Source organism: Ruditapes philippinarum, unplaced genomic scaffold (assembly GCF_026571515.1).
Source record: "Ruditapes philippinarum isolate M1 unplaced genomic scaffold, ASM2657151v2 ctg13898_1_1_1_1, whole genome shotgun sequence".
Classification (NCBI taxonomy): Eukaryota; Metazoa; Mollusca; class Bivalvia; order Venerida; family Veneridae; genus Ruditapes; species Ruditapes philippinarum.
In genome coordinates this window covers 3,833-24,670 of record NW_026855634.1, presented here as the reverse complement: position 1 = coordinate 24,670, position 20,838 = coordinate 3,833, and the positions used below count along the sequence as shown (strand labels likewise).

The 20,838-nt window shown below is 33.8% G+C and overlaps 1 protein-coding gene across 1 annotated transcript; it reads right to left on the bottom strand.

Annotated features, from left to right (window-relative positions):
- Positions 1–43: 43 nt before the first annotated feature.
- Positions 44–14,425, bottom strand: LOC132743961 (uncharacterized). Its single transcript, XM_060732563.1, has 3 exons — positions 11,508–14,425; positions 7,006–7,121; positions 44–4,159 (listed from the first exon to the last, which is right to left on the bottom strand). Exon 1 carries the CDS (start codon positions 13,862–13,864, stop codon positions 11,771–11,773), a length of 2,094 nt encoding a protein of 697 aa, XP_060588546.1. The 5' UTR covers positions 13,865–14,425; the 3' UTR covers positions 44–4,159; positions 7,006–7,121; positions 11,508–11,770.
- Positions 14,426–20,838: the final 6,413 nt, after the last annotated feature.

Here is a 20,838-nt window from a genome sequence, read left to right as displayed (position 1 = left end):
TAATGGGTCTTTAACCAACATTTCATCAACTTTAAAAAAAATCTTTATAAATTTTCATCATAACATTTTAATATAAAGCTTCAAATAGTTTTACAACAGCCTCTCTTCTATTGCAAATATGTACACAAAATAAAAAAATACTTATCTTTGTAAATTATACAAAATCATTCTAAGGAAACTATGTATACAAAAATCATAAAAGTGAACAAGACGGTCATGATGACCCTAATAAACCAAGTATATAGAGGATATTGAATGAGTGTAACTTCAATACTGAATTTATTGCACAAGTTGAATAAAATTATATTATGCTAGCCTCTCAACGAGTACAATAAATTCAGTAATGACTTACAAGAATTTAATATTCTATTTATCACATACCCAAAATAAAGACCGTTTACAGTGAAATATAAAGAGTCATTTTTCATTGAAGCGCCTATGGTTTAACGCTAATATTTAGCGCGTCTTTACACTATGTTTGTGTAACGCTTATGACGTCACGTCAAAATATATGCATGGCCGTGCAATACATTATTTACGGAGTCGCAAAATCGGCACGGGTGTGTGATAAAAGTAATTATTACAATCTTTACAACTTTGTTGTATGAGAGTATTATTACTGATATGAGAACAGGATATATATTGAATACTTATACATAATACAAAAATACTAATCTTTGTAAATTATACAAAATAATACTATGGAAACTATATACATATACACACAAAAAAACATCTCTTAAAGTAACAAGAAGGCCATGATGACCCTAATTTGCCATATTTCACGTCATAGTAGCATGACAATATCCCATCCTTCTGGATGTATCCTTATTGTGTTACCTTAATGTATGTTTATTACATATACATAGGTAAATAATATACATGTCATTTTTTGATCACTAAATATAAATTATGTACATGCATATAAACATACTAGTTTGACAATGAGATACACAGTACCTCAAACACAAAAAAATAGTATTAAAACTTACAGATAACTATAAACATCTGTATATACTTAACTGAAAAAAAAAAACAATATCAAATCTGACTAGAACATGGATAAGCAATACATTAATATATTATGTACAAATATACAGATCAAACTATAACTATAGCTTTACACCACTTAAGCACACATCTACTGAAAGTTTAAGATACTTTTTTCACCTCTCTTTATTAAACCAAGGAGGCATTTGTGTAGTTTTATAAATTCCTTAAAGACTTTTGAAAGTTAATACGGTTAATTATATAAAAACTGTTTTCTATTATAGCCCGAAAGCATCGGTTATATTAAATTACAGCCATTTAATCTAGGTCATATAACTTGTTGAGTCATCCAACCAATGATATATTTTTATCTTAAAATAGAATGGTCTGGAAAGGCGCTATGTTAATTCTTCTCGCCACAATTTAGTATCTCTTGGTATAACTCAGTACAGTTTTCTATACGCTGATTATGTAGATTATGTAAGTGTTCAAGAACAGGGCAAAAGCTAAATATAGGAGCAAACATGAATATTCTGGCAACATGGTGTGCTTTAAAAATCTTTAAACATGTGAAAGAAAGATAAATATTTCAGAAAATAATGTGATAAAGCCATGATCTATTGAAAATTCTAACATGACCCGCATTTTTCCCTATTGAACATAGAAGAACCGAGAGTGTGTGTTATTATGCTATAAAATCACTGTTTGACTTTCTATATTTAGACAAGTGACGTAATCATTATACATGTGACGTAACCACTAAAAATGTGACGCGCTGACAATAAGTACGGAAACAAATCAGGCGCGATTAAGCTAATTGTAATGTACGGCAGCATTAATTTGTTGATGTCGTGTTAGAATCAAAATAATATATCCAGATCAGTGATTTTATCGCTTGATAACATCACTGTTTGTCGTTCGGATGCGCATCATTATATCACTCGGGCTACGCCCTCGTGATATAATTCCTCGCATCGGAAAATCACAGTTTGGGATATATTATTTCTTAAATAGAATGTTTGCAAACAAATGGCGCCATTTTGGAAATACATCAAATTTAACATCAAATATTTGTAAATGACATTATGAAATATTATAAAATCTTCACATGATAAGATTAAACAACATTTTTCTTTGTAAAATTAATTTCTATTTTGCAATTGAACAGTGAAATTGGTCCGACTCTAGACCATTCTATTTTAAAGACCTTGTCTAAATTAAGATATAACAAGTAGCAAAATGCAACATATAAACAATTGCTCTAATTAATTTCTCTGTAGTTATATTGCAACTTTCAAATTTGATTTTCCTTTTTGTAAGCGTAAAAAGTAGCAAATCAACAAACTTAAACTTATCAAAATTACTGAAAATTGTTCAATCAATATACTGGGATCCTAATATTACCGGACAAAATATGATGTTTTTTCGCTGAAACTTTTATTTAAAACAATAAAAAAGAATGGAATTTACCCAAATAATATTGGGTTCATAATGCAAGTAAACATTACTTTAACAAACATGAAATTAAACATTTGACCGTAGAGATGTGTCTTTAAAGTAGGGCATTATAAGAGAGACAAAATCGAGGAAACTACGACGATTGAAAGACAAGGTTAAGATATTGGAAAAAAACAATATGTCTGTAAAACTAGACACGGCAGATACGCAATTTACGAAAAGGTCAATATATGGGATGTAATTAAAATTAACACTATTAACTCAATTAACGTATTGGTTCTTCATGAATCTAAACATATGAAATAATTTGATGTTCAAATGGAATTCTGTTATTTGTCATACTGTTTCCTTTTGGTCATCATGTAGCATGTTACAAAAGCCATAAAATCTATCTGATTTAATATTCATGTAATAGAGTTTCCTCCCATGTGCATAACCCATTTCCTTATATGGCTTTTAATTTGCATTTCTTTGTAAATGACAACAACGAGATACTGTTTGGACTAAATTTAAATTTTTTTAATCATTAAAATATGTTACGATTGTCTCCTGTAATAACGGTGAGAAGAATAAAAGTAAAACCTATCTAAAATAACCCATTAAGGCACAGTCTCCATATTCAGGCCTGCGCAGAACAGATTATTTCCCCCGCATGACCATGTCATGAAATAACTAGTAAACAAAAGGGCATGTTTGTAGATAAAGAACTGAATCAACAATATTTACATGAGAGTGGTTTTGTTGTTATTTACTTTGAAATAAAAAGTGTGTGTACGATTTAGACTGTATGATTTTTTAATCAAAGCAAAAAACAACAACACTTTTTGACCTGAATAGCTTTTGTCCGGTAAACTGATTGTCCGGTAATATGTAGGACCCCAGTAATGATTTTTTTCAAAGCTTGTCATTATGTAGTGATATGTTTAACTATTTCACTCTAAAATAGCGGAACACATAATTTAATCTTATTAAAATAAAAACAATTTCAATCATACTTTCTTTAAAGTGAATTGGTCTAAAATGGAAGATCTAAATACATGTACCATAAATAATTATTTTTATAGTTAGTATTTAGTTTGATACATGTATGTTAAAGCAAACCACAAAAAATGTATATCGGTGTTGTTGGCAAGACTGTTGGATAAATGATCCGAACAATATATTAATAGATAACATATAATAGAGTTTTTTAGAACAAAATGTTATAATTAATTCACCATATATTGTGTTCATACTAAATCATTTTAGAACTCTATCAACAGTTCCAAAATCTATCAAAAATGCATATATCTTATTGTCTAATTGTGGTCTTGTTGGAAAATGTGCAAATTGTAGACCAATCCACTTTAATTACAAACTTTTTTTACAAGTTTTATTTCTGTTTTCTAAAGGTATGTGAGTAGTTCACAAACAATGTTTCCAGAAGGATATTTTCAAATATTTGACAGCGGCCATGGTAAGAACTTCCTTTACAGATGTAAATTCTCCTTGAAGAAAACAAGTTTAAGTACAAACGATGCAAAAGTTTGCTGGTCTGTCTTTGTTTCAGCATTTAGGAACTAGAAGATTGTACAAGGTATTGGTGATGCACTGTTTTTAAACAATTTTCTTTTGGATATATTTCTGCAAAGCCAGGAACCAGGTGTTAAGTATAATTCATATTGGACTCTAGTAGAAGCATAGTTGCTGTAGATTTACTTGAGCTGATTTTCTGAAAAAAATAGTATAAATGAGAAAATCTAAATATAACAGTGTAGATTACAGGATTTATTAAGTATAATAATATATTTTATGTGTTTTATGATTCACACGCATTAAAAATGAACCTGAGTAAATGCAAATAATAAAATTCCATACTCGTAAGGAACTAACTAGTTTATTTATTATAGTGGCATGTGTGAACATTTTTTTTTATAAATCAAACATACAACATATATAATGCATCTAGCCCAATCGCCTATAGGTCTCCTTCATTTGTAAAAATAGTTGCCATAAAGTGATAGAAATAGAATATATTTAAATTGCCCTTTATTATATGGATCATTATAAGTCCTCGACCTGAGTAGAACCACAGACCTTCTGTAAGCAAATTGAATTGAATAAAACATCTTCCACCGGACAGCTGAAATGACTTATTTAAGCATATTAGCTGGAATACAAGTAGAATTACGGACCATCTGTAAGCAAACTGAATTGAATTATTTAGGCACAACCTGATATCCGATATTGAGTCAACCAACTTAATTGAATAATATAGGCATGAGCTGACAAGTTCAGAGGGGAACCTCGGGCATTCCGTGAAGGAACAAAATTGAAAAATACACCTTCCCCAAGCCAGCTGAATTGAATTTTTTAAGCACAAGCTGGTATCAGAGTAGAACCACAAACCTCTGTAAGCCAACTGAATTTAATCATTTAGGCTAGAGCCGACATCTAAGTAGAACAACAGCCTTCTGTCAGTCATATGAATTAAACTTTTTGACAAAAGCTGATATTTGGTTTAGAGGCACAAGCTGATATACGAGTACAACCGACTAACCGGAGTACAGCTGGCCAACTGAGTAAAAATATGGGCATGTGATGACATCACAGTAAAAACCTCTGGCCTGCTGAAAGCCATCTGGGCATAATAGCTGACATCTGAGTAGAACCACTGCCTTCTGTCAGTCATATGAATTAAACTTTTTGACAAAAGCTGATATTTGGTTTAGAGGCACAAGCTGATAAACGTCAGTACAACCGACTAAACTGAGTACAGCTGGCCAACTAAGTAAAAATATGGGCATGTGATGACATCACAGTAACAAGAGGGCCATCATGGCCCTGAGGTCGCTCACCTGTATATAGGCCCCCCCACCCCGGGCCAATTTTTACCCAAGGGCTTTTATTTGTTTATTTGAACAGACTTGGTAGACACCCATAAGAAGATGTTTCATGCTAAACATCTAAGTTCTAGCTCATTGGCTTTTTTAAAAGAAGATTTTTAAAGTTTTTACTATACACATATAGTTAAAAACAATGACACCCCTGGGGCCAGTTTTGACCCCCGGGCATTTATTTTAACAAACTTTGTAGATATTTACTTAAAGATGTTTCATGCTTAATATCTAAACTCTAGCTATTTGGGTTTTTCCAAAGAAGATTTTTAAGTTTTTGCTATACACATATAAGGAAAATCAATGACCCCCACCCCCCCCCCCCGGCGGGGCCAGTTTTGACCCCAGGGCTTTTATTTGAACATACTTGGTAGACACCCATTAGAACATGTTTCATGCTAAATATCTTAGCTCTAGCTCTTTGAGTTCTTTAAAAGAAATTTTTTAAGTTTTTACTATACGCATATAGGGAAAATCAATGACCCCCGTGGCGGGGCCAATTTTGACCCCAGGGCTTTAATTTGAACTAACTTGGTAGACACTCACTAGAAGATGTTTCATGCCTAATATCTTAGCTCTAGCTCTTTGGGTTCTTTAAAAGAAGATTTTTAAGTTTTTACTATATGCATATAGGGAAAATCAATGACCCCCTGGGGTGGGGCCAATTTTGACCCCAGGGCTTTTATTTGAACAAACTTGGTAGACATTCACTAGAAGGTGTTTCATGCCAAATATCTAAGCTCTAGCTCTTACGGTTCTTTAAAAGAAGATTTTTTAAGTTTTTACTATATGCATATAGGGAAAATCAATGACCCCCAGGGGCGGGGCCAATTTTGACCCCAGGGCTTTTATTTGAACAAACTTGGTAGACACCCATTAGAACATGTTTCATGCTAAATATCTTAGCTCTAGCTCTTTGGGTTCTTTAGAAGAAGATTTTTTAAGTTTTTACTATATGCATATAGGGAAAATCAATGACCCCCCCCGGGCGGGGCCAATTTTGACCCCAGGGCTTTTATTTGAACAAACTTGGTAGACACTCACTAGAAGATGTTTCATGCCAAATATCTAAGCTCTAGCTCTTATGGTTTTTTAAAAGAAGATATTTAAAGTTTTTTCTTTCGGTTGCCATGGCAACCAGAGTTCTGCATGGAATTAAATTCTTTGAACAATTTTTAAAGGTAACCACCAAAGGAACATTCCTGTGAAGTTTGGATGAAATTGGCTCAGTGGTTTATGAGGAGATGTCATTTAAAGCAAAAGTTTACGGACGGATGGACGACGGACGGACGGACGCCGGACGAAAAGCGATCACAAAAGCTCACCCTGTCACTTTGTGACAGGTGAGCTAAAAACCTCAGGCCTGCTGTAAGCCATCTGGGCATAATAGCTGACATCTGAGTAGAACCACTGCCTGTTGTCAGCTAAATTAATTTAACTATTTGGCCTAAGCTGATATCCGAGTAGAACCACTGACCTTTTCATAAGATAACTATAGTACCAAACTTTGCTTATGAATAAGCTCAGATGGTATTCAGAAACTCGGCTTACAAACTTGGTGTAAAATTAAATATTTTTTCAACATTTCCCTAAAAATCATTCTGTTTATGATTTGGCTGAATGAAGCAATTGTCCATTGATATTTTATTTTACTATCTTTATTGGATAATTTAAGATTTACCTTGTCAACAAAGGAACATGGTATTTTTATTGCTCGAAATAATCTGTAACTACACAAATCCATATTGTAAAATGTCACAAGAGATTCTGCATCACAACAATTTTGATCCATGGCCGCTGAAACGAGAAATAAGACACAAGATTAACGCATAATAAGTATCTTATTAATGAGGAAATTTTGCAGAACAATGTCTTATTCTAATCTAGTTAAATGTTTGTGAACAAGAGGGTCATGATGAACCTTATGTCGCTCACTTGATTATAAAGGCTCTACTGATATGGAGCAATAAATTTTGTAAGTTATGAATGAAATGCAGATTCTCATCTTAAACTGATAATTATCACAAAGTTCATATAAGCATCTCAAATATTGTACATTTAAGATAAATGTCTCTGCAAGGCGGGACGTGTAACACTCAGCTTTTTCTCTTCTTTGTTGCTATGAAAATCAATGGTTGCTAAGTAAAGTCAAAATTTGTTAGGTTGCTATGAAAAGTCAATGGTTGCTATGGAATGTCAACTGCTGCTATGAAAGTCATTTGTTGCTATGGAAAGTTAACGGTTGCTTTTGAAAACAGTGGTTGCTATGGAAAGTAAATGGTTGTTATCTATATATATGTCATTAGTTGCTATAGAAGTTAAAGGGACTCCACTGAGGTTTTAAAGCCTAAAAACATAACATTTGAATTCCTTACATAAATCAGCAGGGTACTTAAATTGAACAGGAATATATGCAAAGATAGCTTAGAAATTTACTTTGAAATAAATGAAAAATGGTATTTTATGATTTTCTTAGCCCGATTTGAGTGAGCAGTGTTTAAACGCTTTTCATTTTAGGTCATTTTTTACAATTTGAATAATTATTCTGGAAAAAAGCAGTGCCGGAATGATCTGAAATTTTGCACAAAGATTAGTGGTCTAAACCCTACATTAAATGGTACATTTATCTGGAAAAACTATTTTCAGTCCCATCATGTCAAAAAAAAACCTCAGTGGAGTCCCTTTAATGGTTGCTAAGTATTAAAATAGCAATGATTGTTAAACATTTAGAATCTAAGGAAAATCCATGACTCTTTCAATGGGTGCACAGGATTCCGGGTCAGCTCGGCCCTAAAACGTACTCGGCCCCGAGTCAGCTCGGCCCTATACCAACTCGGCACGGGTCAACTCGGCCCACTTTTCAATTATTTATATTTAAGTTTGTGTAATCACTATTTTTTGTAATATTTGTAATTATGTATAATACACGGACTTAATTTTCAGCTTTTGACAATTACAAACAAATTAAATGAAATTGGTTAAAGACATTAAAGGGACTCTTATTGTCACAGGCTATTATTATCAATCAGTGTGTTCGTAAGGATACCGATTAATTAGGTGATAATTATGATTGACGAATTCATTTAAAATTGATTAGTGACCACCTGCAATTAATTAGAAGCTTAATTATGATATTAAGTAAACATGTTTTTGTTTGATATTTTTTTTAATATTACTACGTTAAATATATTTTTTTAAAGTGGGCCAAGTTGACCCGTGCCGAGTTGACCCGTGCCGAGTTGGTATAGGGCCGAGTTGACTCTTTTCCGTGCACAGACGCTGGGGGGGGGGGTCAGATCCTGCCCCCAACGTGATACACCCCTGTAAACACTCTATCAAAAATATTTAATTATTTAAACACCAATGGGACATCTGCTACAACGATATAACTGGTTTTCAAACAATTTTTACATATCTGAAAAAATTACCTTTTACCATCAAGTCTCAATAAAGTTTATTGAGTTGGGTGGGGCCAATTTATATCGACCCTGATTCTATACATTTGTAATTTGAACTTGCTAGAATTCACAAGACAATAGTTTATACCAATAGTTCAGATGGTTTTATAGAAGATGATTATTTTCGTCTTAACTATAAAAATGCATACGCGTATGTATGTATTATAAAAAAAATTATAAGACCCCTTGGGGCTGGTTCAATTGAGACCTCCAGGACTACAATTTGAAAAAACTTAATAGAGGTCCACAAAACAATATTTCATTCAGAATATCTATTAGCCTTTATGATTTTAGAGAATTATATATCTATTTTGGTTTTTACTTTTACTACATACATATAAAGACAATCTACCCCCCCCCCCGGCAAACTAGGGAAATTTTGCCCCCCAAGCTATAATTTGTATAAACTTGTTTGAGGAGCACTGGACAATGTTTCATGTAAAACACCTAAACTTCAAGGCCCTTAAGATTTTTAAAGTTTTATGCGTAAATCAAAAATCCATGACCCCCCTTTTATTAATCCAACAGCTATAATTTAACAAACTTGATTGATTCTTGACAAATATTTAAGATTAAACCTTCATTGTATAAGGGAACAATATCTAAAATGTTACCAATATACATTTAAGGAAAATTTAAGACCCCCTCTGTTGGGCAAACATTGACCCAAGGACTTTAATAATTTAAACATACTTGGTACAGGTAAACTAGACAATGTTTAATGCAAAATACCTTAGCTTTAGTAATGATTGATTTAGAAAAGATGACTTTAATTATAAGAAAAAAATTATGCCCCCCCCCACCACCAGACTGAGTCAGTTTAGACCCTAGGGCTACTATATGGTTTAAAGGAAACTGGTTGACAGGTCAGCATTTAATGTTATTAAAGGAGACACTTTTAAAATTAATTAATAATTTAAAGAGTCTGGCAATTAAATTGTTACAAAAAATAAAAATCTAACGAGAATATTTCCGAAAATAAGAAAAGAAAAACAATCTTAATTTTCTAAATTAATAAAATGTATAGGAGATAATAGAGAGTTAATTAATAACCTGTGTTCACCTACATGTATGTATAAAAAATACTTTATTTTGATAAAAAAAATATCGTGTTTGGGAAAAAAAATCATGGTAGATCCTAAATATTAACTAGAGGATGCTTTTGTAAAAAAGCGCATGTCTCCCCCACTGCTGAGAATAACTGTGAATGGAAACAGGAATGGAAATGGAGATAAGATAATGTAAATACCCGGTAGTCACTTCAATGAAGGCTGTCTATGGATGGTTTCTATTGTTAAGGTTGTATGAGAAGATGCTTCCTAAACTGTTTGTTTTTAACCAGGTATTCAATTTTGAAAATCCTGGTTATTCAATCAGCGTATGGCAGGTGGGCGTCAAACGAAATTGCACTTGATGGTCATATCATATATAGTTTCACAAATGAAATTAAATGAAATTGTGTCTGCTCCGTAATTCTTCAAACCTTTAAAGGATTTTGATGATACTTGAAACAAACGTTTGACCTACTGACCCCAAAAACAATAGGGATCATCAGCTCTATAAGACCAATCATCCTATGAAGTTTGAGGGCTGTAGGTCAAAAGGAACTCTAGTTATCATCCGGAAACGAGAAATTGACCAACGGTCACTGTGACCTTGACCTTTGAACTACTGACCCCAAAAACAATAGGGATCATCTGCTCAATAAGACCATTCATCCTATGAAGTTTGAGAGCTGTAGGTCAAAAGGAACTCTAGTTATCGTCCGGAAACGAAGAATGGACGGACGGACTGACGGACGGACGGACTGACGGACGGACAGGGCAAAAACAATATGTCTCCCCCCAGTTTGAGGGTTGTAGGTCAAAAGGAACTCTAGTTATCATCCGGAAATGAGAAATTGACCAACGGTCAGGTCACTGTGACCTTGACCTTTGACCTACTGACCCCAAAAACAATAGGGATCATCTGCTCTATAAGACCAATCATCCTATGAAGTTTGAGGGCTGTAGGTCAAAAGGAACTCTAGTTATCATCCGGAAACGAGAAATTGACCAACGGTCACTGTGACCTTGACCTTTGAACTACTGACCCCAAAAACAATAGAGATCATCTGCTCAATAAGACAATCATCCTATGAAGTTTGAGGTCTGTAGGTCTAAAGGAACTCTAGTTATCGTCCGGAAACGAGAAATTGACCAACGGTCAGTGTGACCTTGACCTTTGACCTACTGACCCCAAAAACAATAGGGATCATCTGCTCTATAAGACCAATCATCCTATGAAGTTTGAGGGCTGTAGGTCAAAAGGAACTCTAGTTATCATCCGGAAACGAGAAATTGACCAACGGTCACTGTGACCTTGACCTTTGAACTACTGACCCCAAAAACAATAGAGATCATCAGCTCTATAAGACCAATCATCCTATGAAGTTTGAGGGCTGTAGGTCAAAAGGAACTCTAGTTATCGTCCGGAAACGAAGAATGGACGGACGGACTGACGGACGGACGGACAGGGCAAAAACAATATGTCTCCCCCCGAGGTGGGGGAGACATAATTAAAAAGTTGATTTATTTAAATCAAATATATTTTCAAGTAAAAGTTAATATACCAGTATTGTTCACTGTTAATAATCCATTTCAGTTCTTATACATACTGTATGCATCTATAACAAAAAACAAAAACAAAAAACAAACAACAAAAAAATCAATATAAAATCACTTACCTGTTAAATATTTCCATATCCTAATCCAACTTTTATATCCATTGAATTCCGTAAAAACTTCCTTGAATTATTTCTATTATTTAAATGTTTTTATTTATAAACAATTGTCACTTAAATTATTAATTGAAAACGAAAGTACATGTGTCCTTGTTAAAGTTTGAAGAGCCGCCATTTTGTTTCTAAGTGTCCATAATTAAATTGTTTTTATTAATTAAAATCATTTAAGTAATGTCTTCAATTTATTTCATAATGTTTTTCCATGTCTATTCTTTGCTTGGTTTTATTGTTTTGAACTCAAATGGCTGCAGCCCCAACCTGCCCTCTCGTATCACATGAAAAGTTTGTGATCTCCGAATATTTTCTCTAACACGGTCATACTCTGTTTCCGGTTTAATGGCTTCCATCACTACTGTAACTGACTGCGGCAGATTTTTCAGCACGGAAATAAAGTTCTGTAAACTTCCTGCAGACATTTCTATCCCCTTCAACTCCACATGTTCAATATTCAACATGTCACGTGACAGTAACAATGAACTTTCATCTAGATTGATGTACCACAACATAACATAAACTAATGACGGTGTTGTTATATTTAATTGTAGCCTCCAAGGTAACGAAAACAAGTATAACTTTGATAGAGTTGAATGTTGAGACAAGTCCAAGTTCCATCTCTTACAATCATGGCGGCCATGTTCTTTACAGTTTAACCATTCCAATGTTAACTCTTTCATTGATTTTTGACCGGAGATAAAATTGAAAAATGTTTCCAGTATTTTGTGAGATAACGTGAAGTTGTCAATATATAAATATTGTAAGTTTTGACATCGCGCCATGTTTTCACTGAGACTTTCTTCATCATTTGTCCATGTACCCGACACCAAAGTAACGTACTGTAAACTGGGAAAAAATATCCGACTTATCTTAGTCTCCAACTTCTCCTCCATGATGTCACCAAGATAGACAAGTTTCTGTATATGACTGAGATCTGTGAGAGAGAATAAATTTATAATTATACGTAAACTGCTGCAAGTACGGTAGGTGTCTATATAAAGTGATTTTATGTTGGTTTTATTTTGTTTTAATAAACGTCGTAACTGCACACTGTGTACCTTGGTGATCCCTTCAATGATGAAATCTTGTAAACATAATTGAATATTTTCACTTTCAGGCATTTCTTGAAAACACGACATGAACATTTCCTGTATGTTATACAATGGATTATTGTATATGCCCTCGTTACCTGTCCTAGTTCTATAGTCGCGTGTTTTCTCGTCTTCATTTATCACAGACATCAAATCATTTGATATTGCACACATCAGGTCAGCATTCATTTTACTTATAAATTCACAAATTTTTGACATGTCCAGAATGTCTTGAACATTTCTACATTTTTCTACAACAGTTTTCTGAGCGTCACTTTGAGAATTTATAAATATGGCGGCAAAGAATTCTTGCACTGTTTTGTGAGAAAACGATACTTTACTAAACTCTTTTCTGGCTGTTTTAAATGTACTTTCTGACAACATTCCTGAGTGAAGGGTGAATTTAATCTCGTCTTGTGTGAGATTTTTTCTAGCAATTGATCCATCAAATACTAGCGTGTTTTCTTTTGTTTCATTGAATAATGTATAATAGGCTAATTTCCCTATATGCATCAGGAGTGAGTAGTATTTCGTACAGTTGTCATATTCAGCAAAGCATTCTGGGATGTCACTGGAAGAAAGTTCCGGTGATTGTGGAAGCTCACCGTGGATCTTGATCGTTCTCGATAAAAGAAGTTCGACTATATTTATATAAAGATCACATTTTGAATCTCCTATTTGAACACCCTCGCACCATAAACAGGTTGTATATATTAGAAGTAGAGGCACAAAGGCAAGCTCGTCGTTTCCTCTCTTATTGATTGTTTTCATGAACTGTGTGACGTCACTATGTAATGCATCCTTGTTCGGGTAAGACTTCCATCTTTGTAATATCCTTTTTGTTAGTGTGACCGATGAGTTATAACACAGTTTTGTAAGTTCTATCTTTTTCCCTAATTGGCATGAATTTAGATCCAAAACACCTAATTTCCATGGTCGCGTGGTGGTCAGTATTGTACACTTCTTTTGGTCATTCCTGTGGGGGATCGATCGGGGCGATCTGTAACATTTCTTGTCGGGGTGACTCCATTCATCTAGTCCATCAAGGATAATTAGGCATTTCTCATTCTTCAAAATTTTAAGCAAGATATCTTTGGAAAGCGTTTCTTCTAGACCCAAATTTGAAACAATCTTTTCAAATATGAGCTCATCTATAGAACACAAATCGTCCGAATCTCGCAATAAGACAAGGAATAAGAAATCAAATTCTTTCATACAGTCTATATCATCTTTTGACAAAAGTTCATTTAAGTCTTTATCCGGGCAATGAGCTTGACACCACACATTAGCCAGATACTTTGAAAATGCAGTTTTTCCGAGCCCAGCATCAGCGAGTACATATATTTCTCGATTTTCCGTTTTGTCAAATTTGAATATCTCCGATAACGATTTGACTGGTATTTTTTCATCATTTCTCGTCGATGTTGAGAGTATTGAGCTCAGTTCCGGTCTGATATAGAAAGAAGCCAACGGTGTGTCTTTCTCTTCAAAAAGAGGCGACAGGAATATTTTACTGTGTCTTGTTTTGTAGAATTCAAAGAGACCATCTTTAACTTCTGAAATATATAATAAAAACACACATATAAATACTAATGAAATTGAAATTAATTCAAAGAACAGATGATAAATGAAAACTGTATAAATATTTTAAGGTACTTATTTGTTATGAAATAAACATCCTCAATGAGTGTATAAATTTAAGCTTTGCATCATAATATGAGCCGTGTTATGACAAAACCAACATAATGGGTTTGCGACCAGCATGGATCCAGACCAGCCTGCGCATCTGCACAGTCTGATCAGGAACCACGCTGTTTGCTATCAGTTTATCTACTTGTAATAGGGTTTGTAAGCGAACAGCATGGATCCTGATCAGACTGCGCGGATGCGCAGGTTGGTCTGGATTCATGCTGGTCGCAAACCCAAAATGTTGGTTTTGTCGTGACGCAGCTCAATTATCATTTCTCATTAATATGCAATAGATAGATGTTTTTAAACCACATTTTGTAGTGGACTGCAATGTAGAAATTCGAAACACTAATGACAATGACAAATATCAAAACAATTAATAATTTGGCAAGTTATTGGTATTATGCACATTTAAAAATGACATAACTTTAGATTTTACCCTTATAGTATCCATAAACACGACAACAAATGCTTAGTACTTACATCTAACGGCTATGTCATCTTAGAAATATAAAGATTTGCCGTTCAATTGCTAAATAATGATATAGTGCAACGGTAACCAATATCTTTCTACTTCCTTTAAGTACATTTGTTTCTTACATGTACTATAATTATTTTTATGCAAATTCTGTTACAACTTTTATTTATACTTGTCAATAATACTTCTAGGCTAACTTACCGTACAGTTACTTAAAACATCTTACAACACACAGGATTTGAATTCTGTGGCTATAAAGATTATTTAACACTTTTATGTTGAAAAAAATATATGTTAAATGAATAAATAAAAATCTACTTGTAACAAACAATGTCACGGATATGAACCGTTTTTCAATTAAACAATATTGGCGCAACATGCTTATTAAAACATTTGTGACTATCAGTAATATAATTATTTCATGTTTTTTCTTTTAAATAAATAGAAAAAAGTCAAAATATGTTTCATTTCGTTAAAAGAACAAAAAAGAAGAACAAATCAATCACATAAAAACATGTTTAGACTGATTTGTTAATTTCTACATTTCATTCAGTTAAATTAATTTTCATAATGTCAAAGTAACTACTAGTATGTTGTGTATAACCTTTGCAGTGTTCCTAGATATAATCTACCAGTGCTGACTTTGTACCAAGAAAGTGCTGTTCATATTCAATTAAGTGACAGAACTTATAAATCGAATATTTTGTTCTGGTCAATCATTTAGGGGAATTGGGTAATAGTCTTTATAAAGCCCTTAGCACTAAATCATGCTATTGGTTCAAATGCAATAATGTCTACAATTTCATTTTGAACAATATTACACTACCGAATAAATTTATATAAATTTATAAAGATGATTTGAGCCGCGTCATGACAAAACCAACGTAATGCGTTTGCGACCAACATGGATACAGACCAGCCTGCGCATCCGCGCAGTCTGATCAGGGTCCATGCTGTTCGCTTATCAACCCTATTACAAGTAGTGAAATTGATAGCGAACAGCATGGATCCTGATCAGACTGCGCGGATGCCCAGGCTGGTCTGGACCTATGCTGGTCGCAAACCCACTATGTTGGTTTTGTCATGACACGGCTCATTTGTTTTATATTACATGATAACAGTGTATTTATTCTCAACGATATTCTACATAAAGAGGACAATCACAGATTGAGTCGCTCACCTGAAAACCATTGCAATGTTTATACAAATTCCAAAATTTAGTTTGATTTATAATGAATGGACACACGTAGCAACTTCGATCGAATGGATAAGATTTGAACAATCACGACTTGTGACAATAAAGCCAAAAATAAAAATATGTACTTTCTATACTAAAAAAAAATTGTAATAATTTATACACTTAACAAATGACGTACACTTTGAATGGATCAAGTTGGTTTATTCTGAAACACTTAATAACTTTGTTTGTCAAACATTAATCAAATGTTACGCACCTTTATATACATGTATGACAAATCAGAGGAGGAAAAAAAAAACATCATTGAATTCTTTTTTTCATGTCTTCATATCACTGCTGCATGTACACAGCATTGAAAGGTAATTTAAAGGATATAAAATAATACTGACAATGTTTACAGACACTTGGGAGTCAGACCCAGATTTAAGGGGCCCCGATCTGTCCCCACGAGTGTCTGTCTATGATTATATCAATGGTCAATGTCTCACTCTACGGGAATAGTGTATTTTAGGGCTAACATTTGGGCGAAATGCGACACAATTTCCCAGCTTAAGGATTTTATTTTCTTGCTATTTCTTAAAAAAATAACAAAAAAAACAACAACAACAACAACCCCATCAAAAGTGATTGTTTACTTTTTCATAAGAGTGAAACGGACAGTGACACTGTCGTTTGAAAACAAAATGGTATTGATCCACAATTGACATTTCTATCTTTATACATACAGAAATTTCATATATCCCCTAATTCCCCCCTGTTTGTGTGCATGCCACTATTCCACTGAATTTTGAGGGACAATCTGACCGTAAATTACCAACTCCAAGTGTCTAACATTTCTTAGTAGCTTCATACACTGATCCGAAGGAACAGACTGAGAGGAAAGGAAAAATAAATATTCCCTCCACCCCCTCAAAATATTGAGACCAGAGTTAAAATTTACTAAGCATTTGTCCGGCATTATACATGTTATAGATTACATGTGATAGATAAAATCAATCAAAAGTCGTTATCAGCAGTATCCAATTTTTGTGAATGGAAAAGAAATATGTAAATTTATTTAAAAGTTAAGTTATAAATAATAAATACAGAAAAAATACAACAAATTCTTACCAAGACATTATTGGAAAAAAAAGAAAAAAAAAACAAATTCCTGGTTAATTATTCTCGTCTGGAGTTTCGTACTAAATGAACTGCAACTGACATAATTTAATGACTATTTCATATGAAGAGACAACTGTCATTAGATCTATTTAAAGATTATTAACTCATATGGCGCGAAAATATCATTAAATGGCGCGAAAAAAAGCTTAAGGCTATCGCATTAACGCAACATTGCAAAGAAGGTAAAAATCGGATCGAATTCCCGCATTACGACTAGAGGTATAGAATAAACCTTGAATGAGTTATATGTACATTCCATTTTCCGTCGGCGGACTTCTGTCATAATTAGTCAGTGCAAGATAATAACACTTCGCAAATGTTTTATTTTCTCCTTATTACTAAATGCCCCGAAAAAAAAGGGCTTGTTCTATATATCTTATGAGACGCAATTTCTTGATAGTAAGTTGAAAAAATGTCAATTTTTATTCCATTGTTATAATTATGCATTAAACTTAAGAATGTTCATAATATTAAATGTCAAAATGAGGAAAAATAGAAGTGTTGCAAGGTCGGTTTGTTTGAGCCTGTTTTTGAACGGTAGTGGTGAATGCCGGGCAACATTAATGTCCTTCAGCACATCTTTAGTCTGAGCTCAGCAGTTAGACTAAATTCGTATTAAGAACCGTGTTCAAGGTTTTCACCGTTTCACAATGATTCCATGCATGCAAACTTCCGTTCAAAGGAAAAATTCAAACATATTTTTTTTCAAATATGAATTTTTTTTCTGATATAAAACAAAACAAAAATATGTAAACTAGAGACAATATTTTTAATTATATAGATTAATACATTTTAAACTCCGAAGATAATTGAGTAAAAACTGTTGTTAGGAAAATAAGAAAAATATATATCAAACATACAACATACGTAACGAATATACAAGTACAATCTCTTAACGAAAATGCACGAGAAAAATATGCAGTTGAATTATCTCTAAATTAATGGTGAATTGGATCTATACGTCAATTGATGATCATGTGCGTCAAATGTTAATTCTAATACGCTTCACACTATTCCCCTATCAAAAAGATATGATTATCACACGGTATATGCACAGCATAAAACATAACAAGAGCACCGCTAGGCGGAGCATTATATGCCCGAAAGTGTTTTTTTTCTTTTCTAAGGATGAAGCATTTGTAAGACATAACATAAATTAAATAAAGTATTACCCCCTTCAAATAGCAATCCTCCTATAAAGTTTGAATATTGTGGGCCAAATGGAACTTCAGTTATGCTCTGGAAACTGTTTTTAGTTTTGAGGTAATAGCTACCTTGAACTTTGACCGTGTGACCCCAAAATGAATAGGGGTCTTCTACCCAATATGGACAATCATCCTATGAAGTTTCAACACTATGTGCCAAATAGAAAGTAACTTATGTTCTGGAAACTTTTTTTTTAGTTTTAAAGTAATAGTGACCTTGACCTTTGACATTGTGACCCCAAAATCAATATGGGTCTTTACCCAATATGGACAATCATCCTCTGAAGTTTGAATATTGTGGGACAAATAGACCTTAAGTTATGCTCTGGAAACTGTTTTCAGTTTTAAAGTAATAGTGACCTTGACCTGTGACCTTGTGACCCCAAAATCAATAGGGGTCTCCAACCCAATATGGACAATCATCCTATGAAGATTGAACACTGTCAGCCAAATGGAACTTAAGTTATGTTCCGGAAACTGTTTTCAGTTTTAAGATCATAGTGACCTTGACCTTTGACCTTGTGACCCCAAAATCAATAGGGGTCTTCTACCAAATATGGACAATCATCCTATGAAGTTTGAACACTGTGGGCCAAATGGAACTTAAGTTATGCTCCGGAAACTGTTTTCAGTTTTAAGGTCATAGTGACCTTGACCTTTGACCTTGTGACCCCAAAATCAATAGGGGTCTTCTACCCAATATGGACAATCATCCTACAAATGGACCTTAAGTTATGCTCCGGAAACTGTTTTCAGTTTTAAGGTCATAGTGACCTTCACCTTTGACCTTGTGACCCCAAAATCAAAAGGGGTCTTCTACTCTTCTACCCAAAATGGACAATCATCCTATGAAGTTTGAACACTGTCGGCCAAATGGACCTTAAGTTATGCTCCGGAAACTGTTTTCAGTTTAAAGGTCATATATATAGTGACCTTGACCTTTGACCTTGTGACCCCAAAGTCAATAGGGGTCTTCTACTCAATATGGACAATCATCCTATTAAGTTTGAACACTGTGGGCCAAATGGAACTTAAGTTATGCTCCGGAAACTGTTTTCAGTTTTAGGGTCATAGTGACCTTGACCTTTGACCTTGTGACCCCAAAATCAATAGGGGTCTTCTACTCAATATGGACAATCATCCTATGAAGTTTGAATGTTGTGGGCCAAATGGAACTTAAGTTATGCTCCGGAAACCAAATTGCTAACAGACGGACGGACAGACGGACGGACGGATAGACAGACGGACGGACGGACGGACGCCCGGGGGTATAACATAATATGCCCGAAATTCTTTCGGGCATATAAAAACGAAAGCTTACACGTCATACGATGTCATATATGACGTCAATTAACCAAATGACGTCAGGTAAATGCTTTTACGCTCAATGTACATGACGTAGTTCAACAAATTTTTATCAATTCTTTATTTTATTAGCATGTTAGAATGGAAATAGATATACTTTGTTCTTGCATTATAGTATAATAATGCACGGTATATAATTGTTCAAAATGCTTTATAAATTGTTCAAAATGACGAAGACATATCGGACTTCGTGATTATATCCCTGCGCTTTTGAACTATCTAGATCTACTCAAAATTGATATCTTTTTCCTAATTAATAGTTTCCCTTTGTCTCGAAGACAGACAATTCACAACAGAACAAGTGATAATGGTTATAAATAAACAACACGACATGTATATATTCAGTCTTTTTTGAAATAACTCAAAACAGTATAAAATCTACTAATATCTTTTTAATGGGTTTAACGTCGCACCAACACAGTAATAGATCATATGGCAACTTCCCAGCTTTACCGGTGAAGGAAAACCTCAGGTTCCCCGCTGTACATTATTTTATTTGATTTGATGTCAACGACCTTAACCACTCGGCCACCGGTGCCTCTACAAATATCTAATCTCTTTCAAAATGTTAATCATTTCTAGCTAGATATATACAAAATGAATACACTGTATATGACATAGCTGTATCTCCGTATTAAATATTTAAAAGAGGCTATTTGATACACCTATTTCACCGTGTATTTCCAGTAACGCCGGATTGTTAAAATAACAAACAATTCGTGCAATAAGTAACGCAGAATTGTGAAATAAATGGCGGATACATAACAGGATTTCAAACGCAGTAAGTATACTAGCCAATTTATGTTTTATAATTAATCAAACTGGAAAAAGGGAATAGCCGCATTTGGCTGCGAAGACAAGCTTGATCGTTATCCCTCATGAGGATTATTTCCACGAAATCGCTTACTATTCAATATCATTCGAGAAAATGATGGCTTGACCACCGTTTTGAGCGTGATTCTGTCTTTTTGTCGACTTTTATAAGTACAACAATGCATATTATACCGTATAATTTCGATTTTCGATAGGCAGATGACATTAACTAAATTTCTGGTGGCATAGAAAATTAAAAATATACGCTGATAAAAAGGGA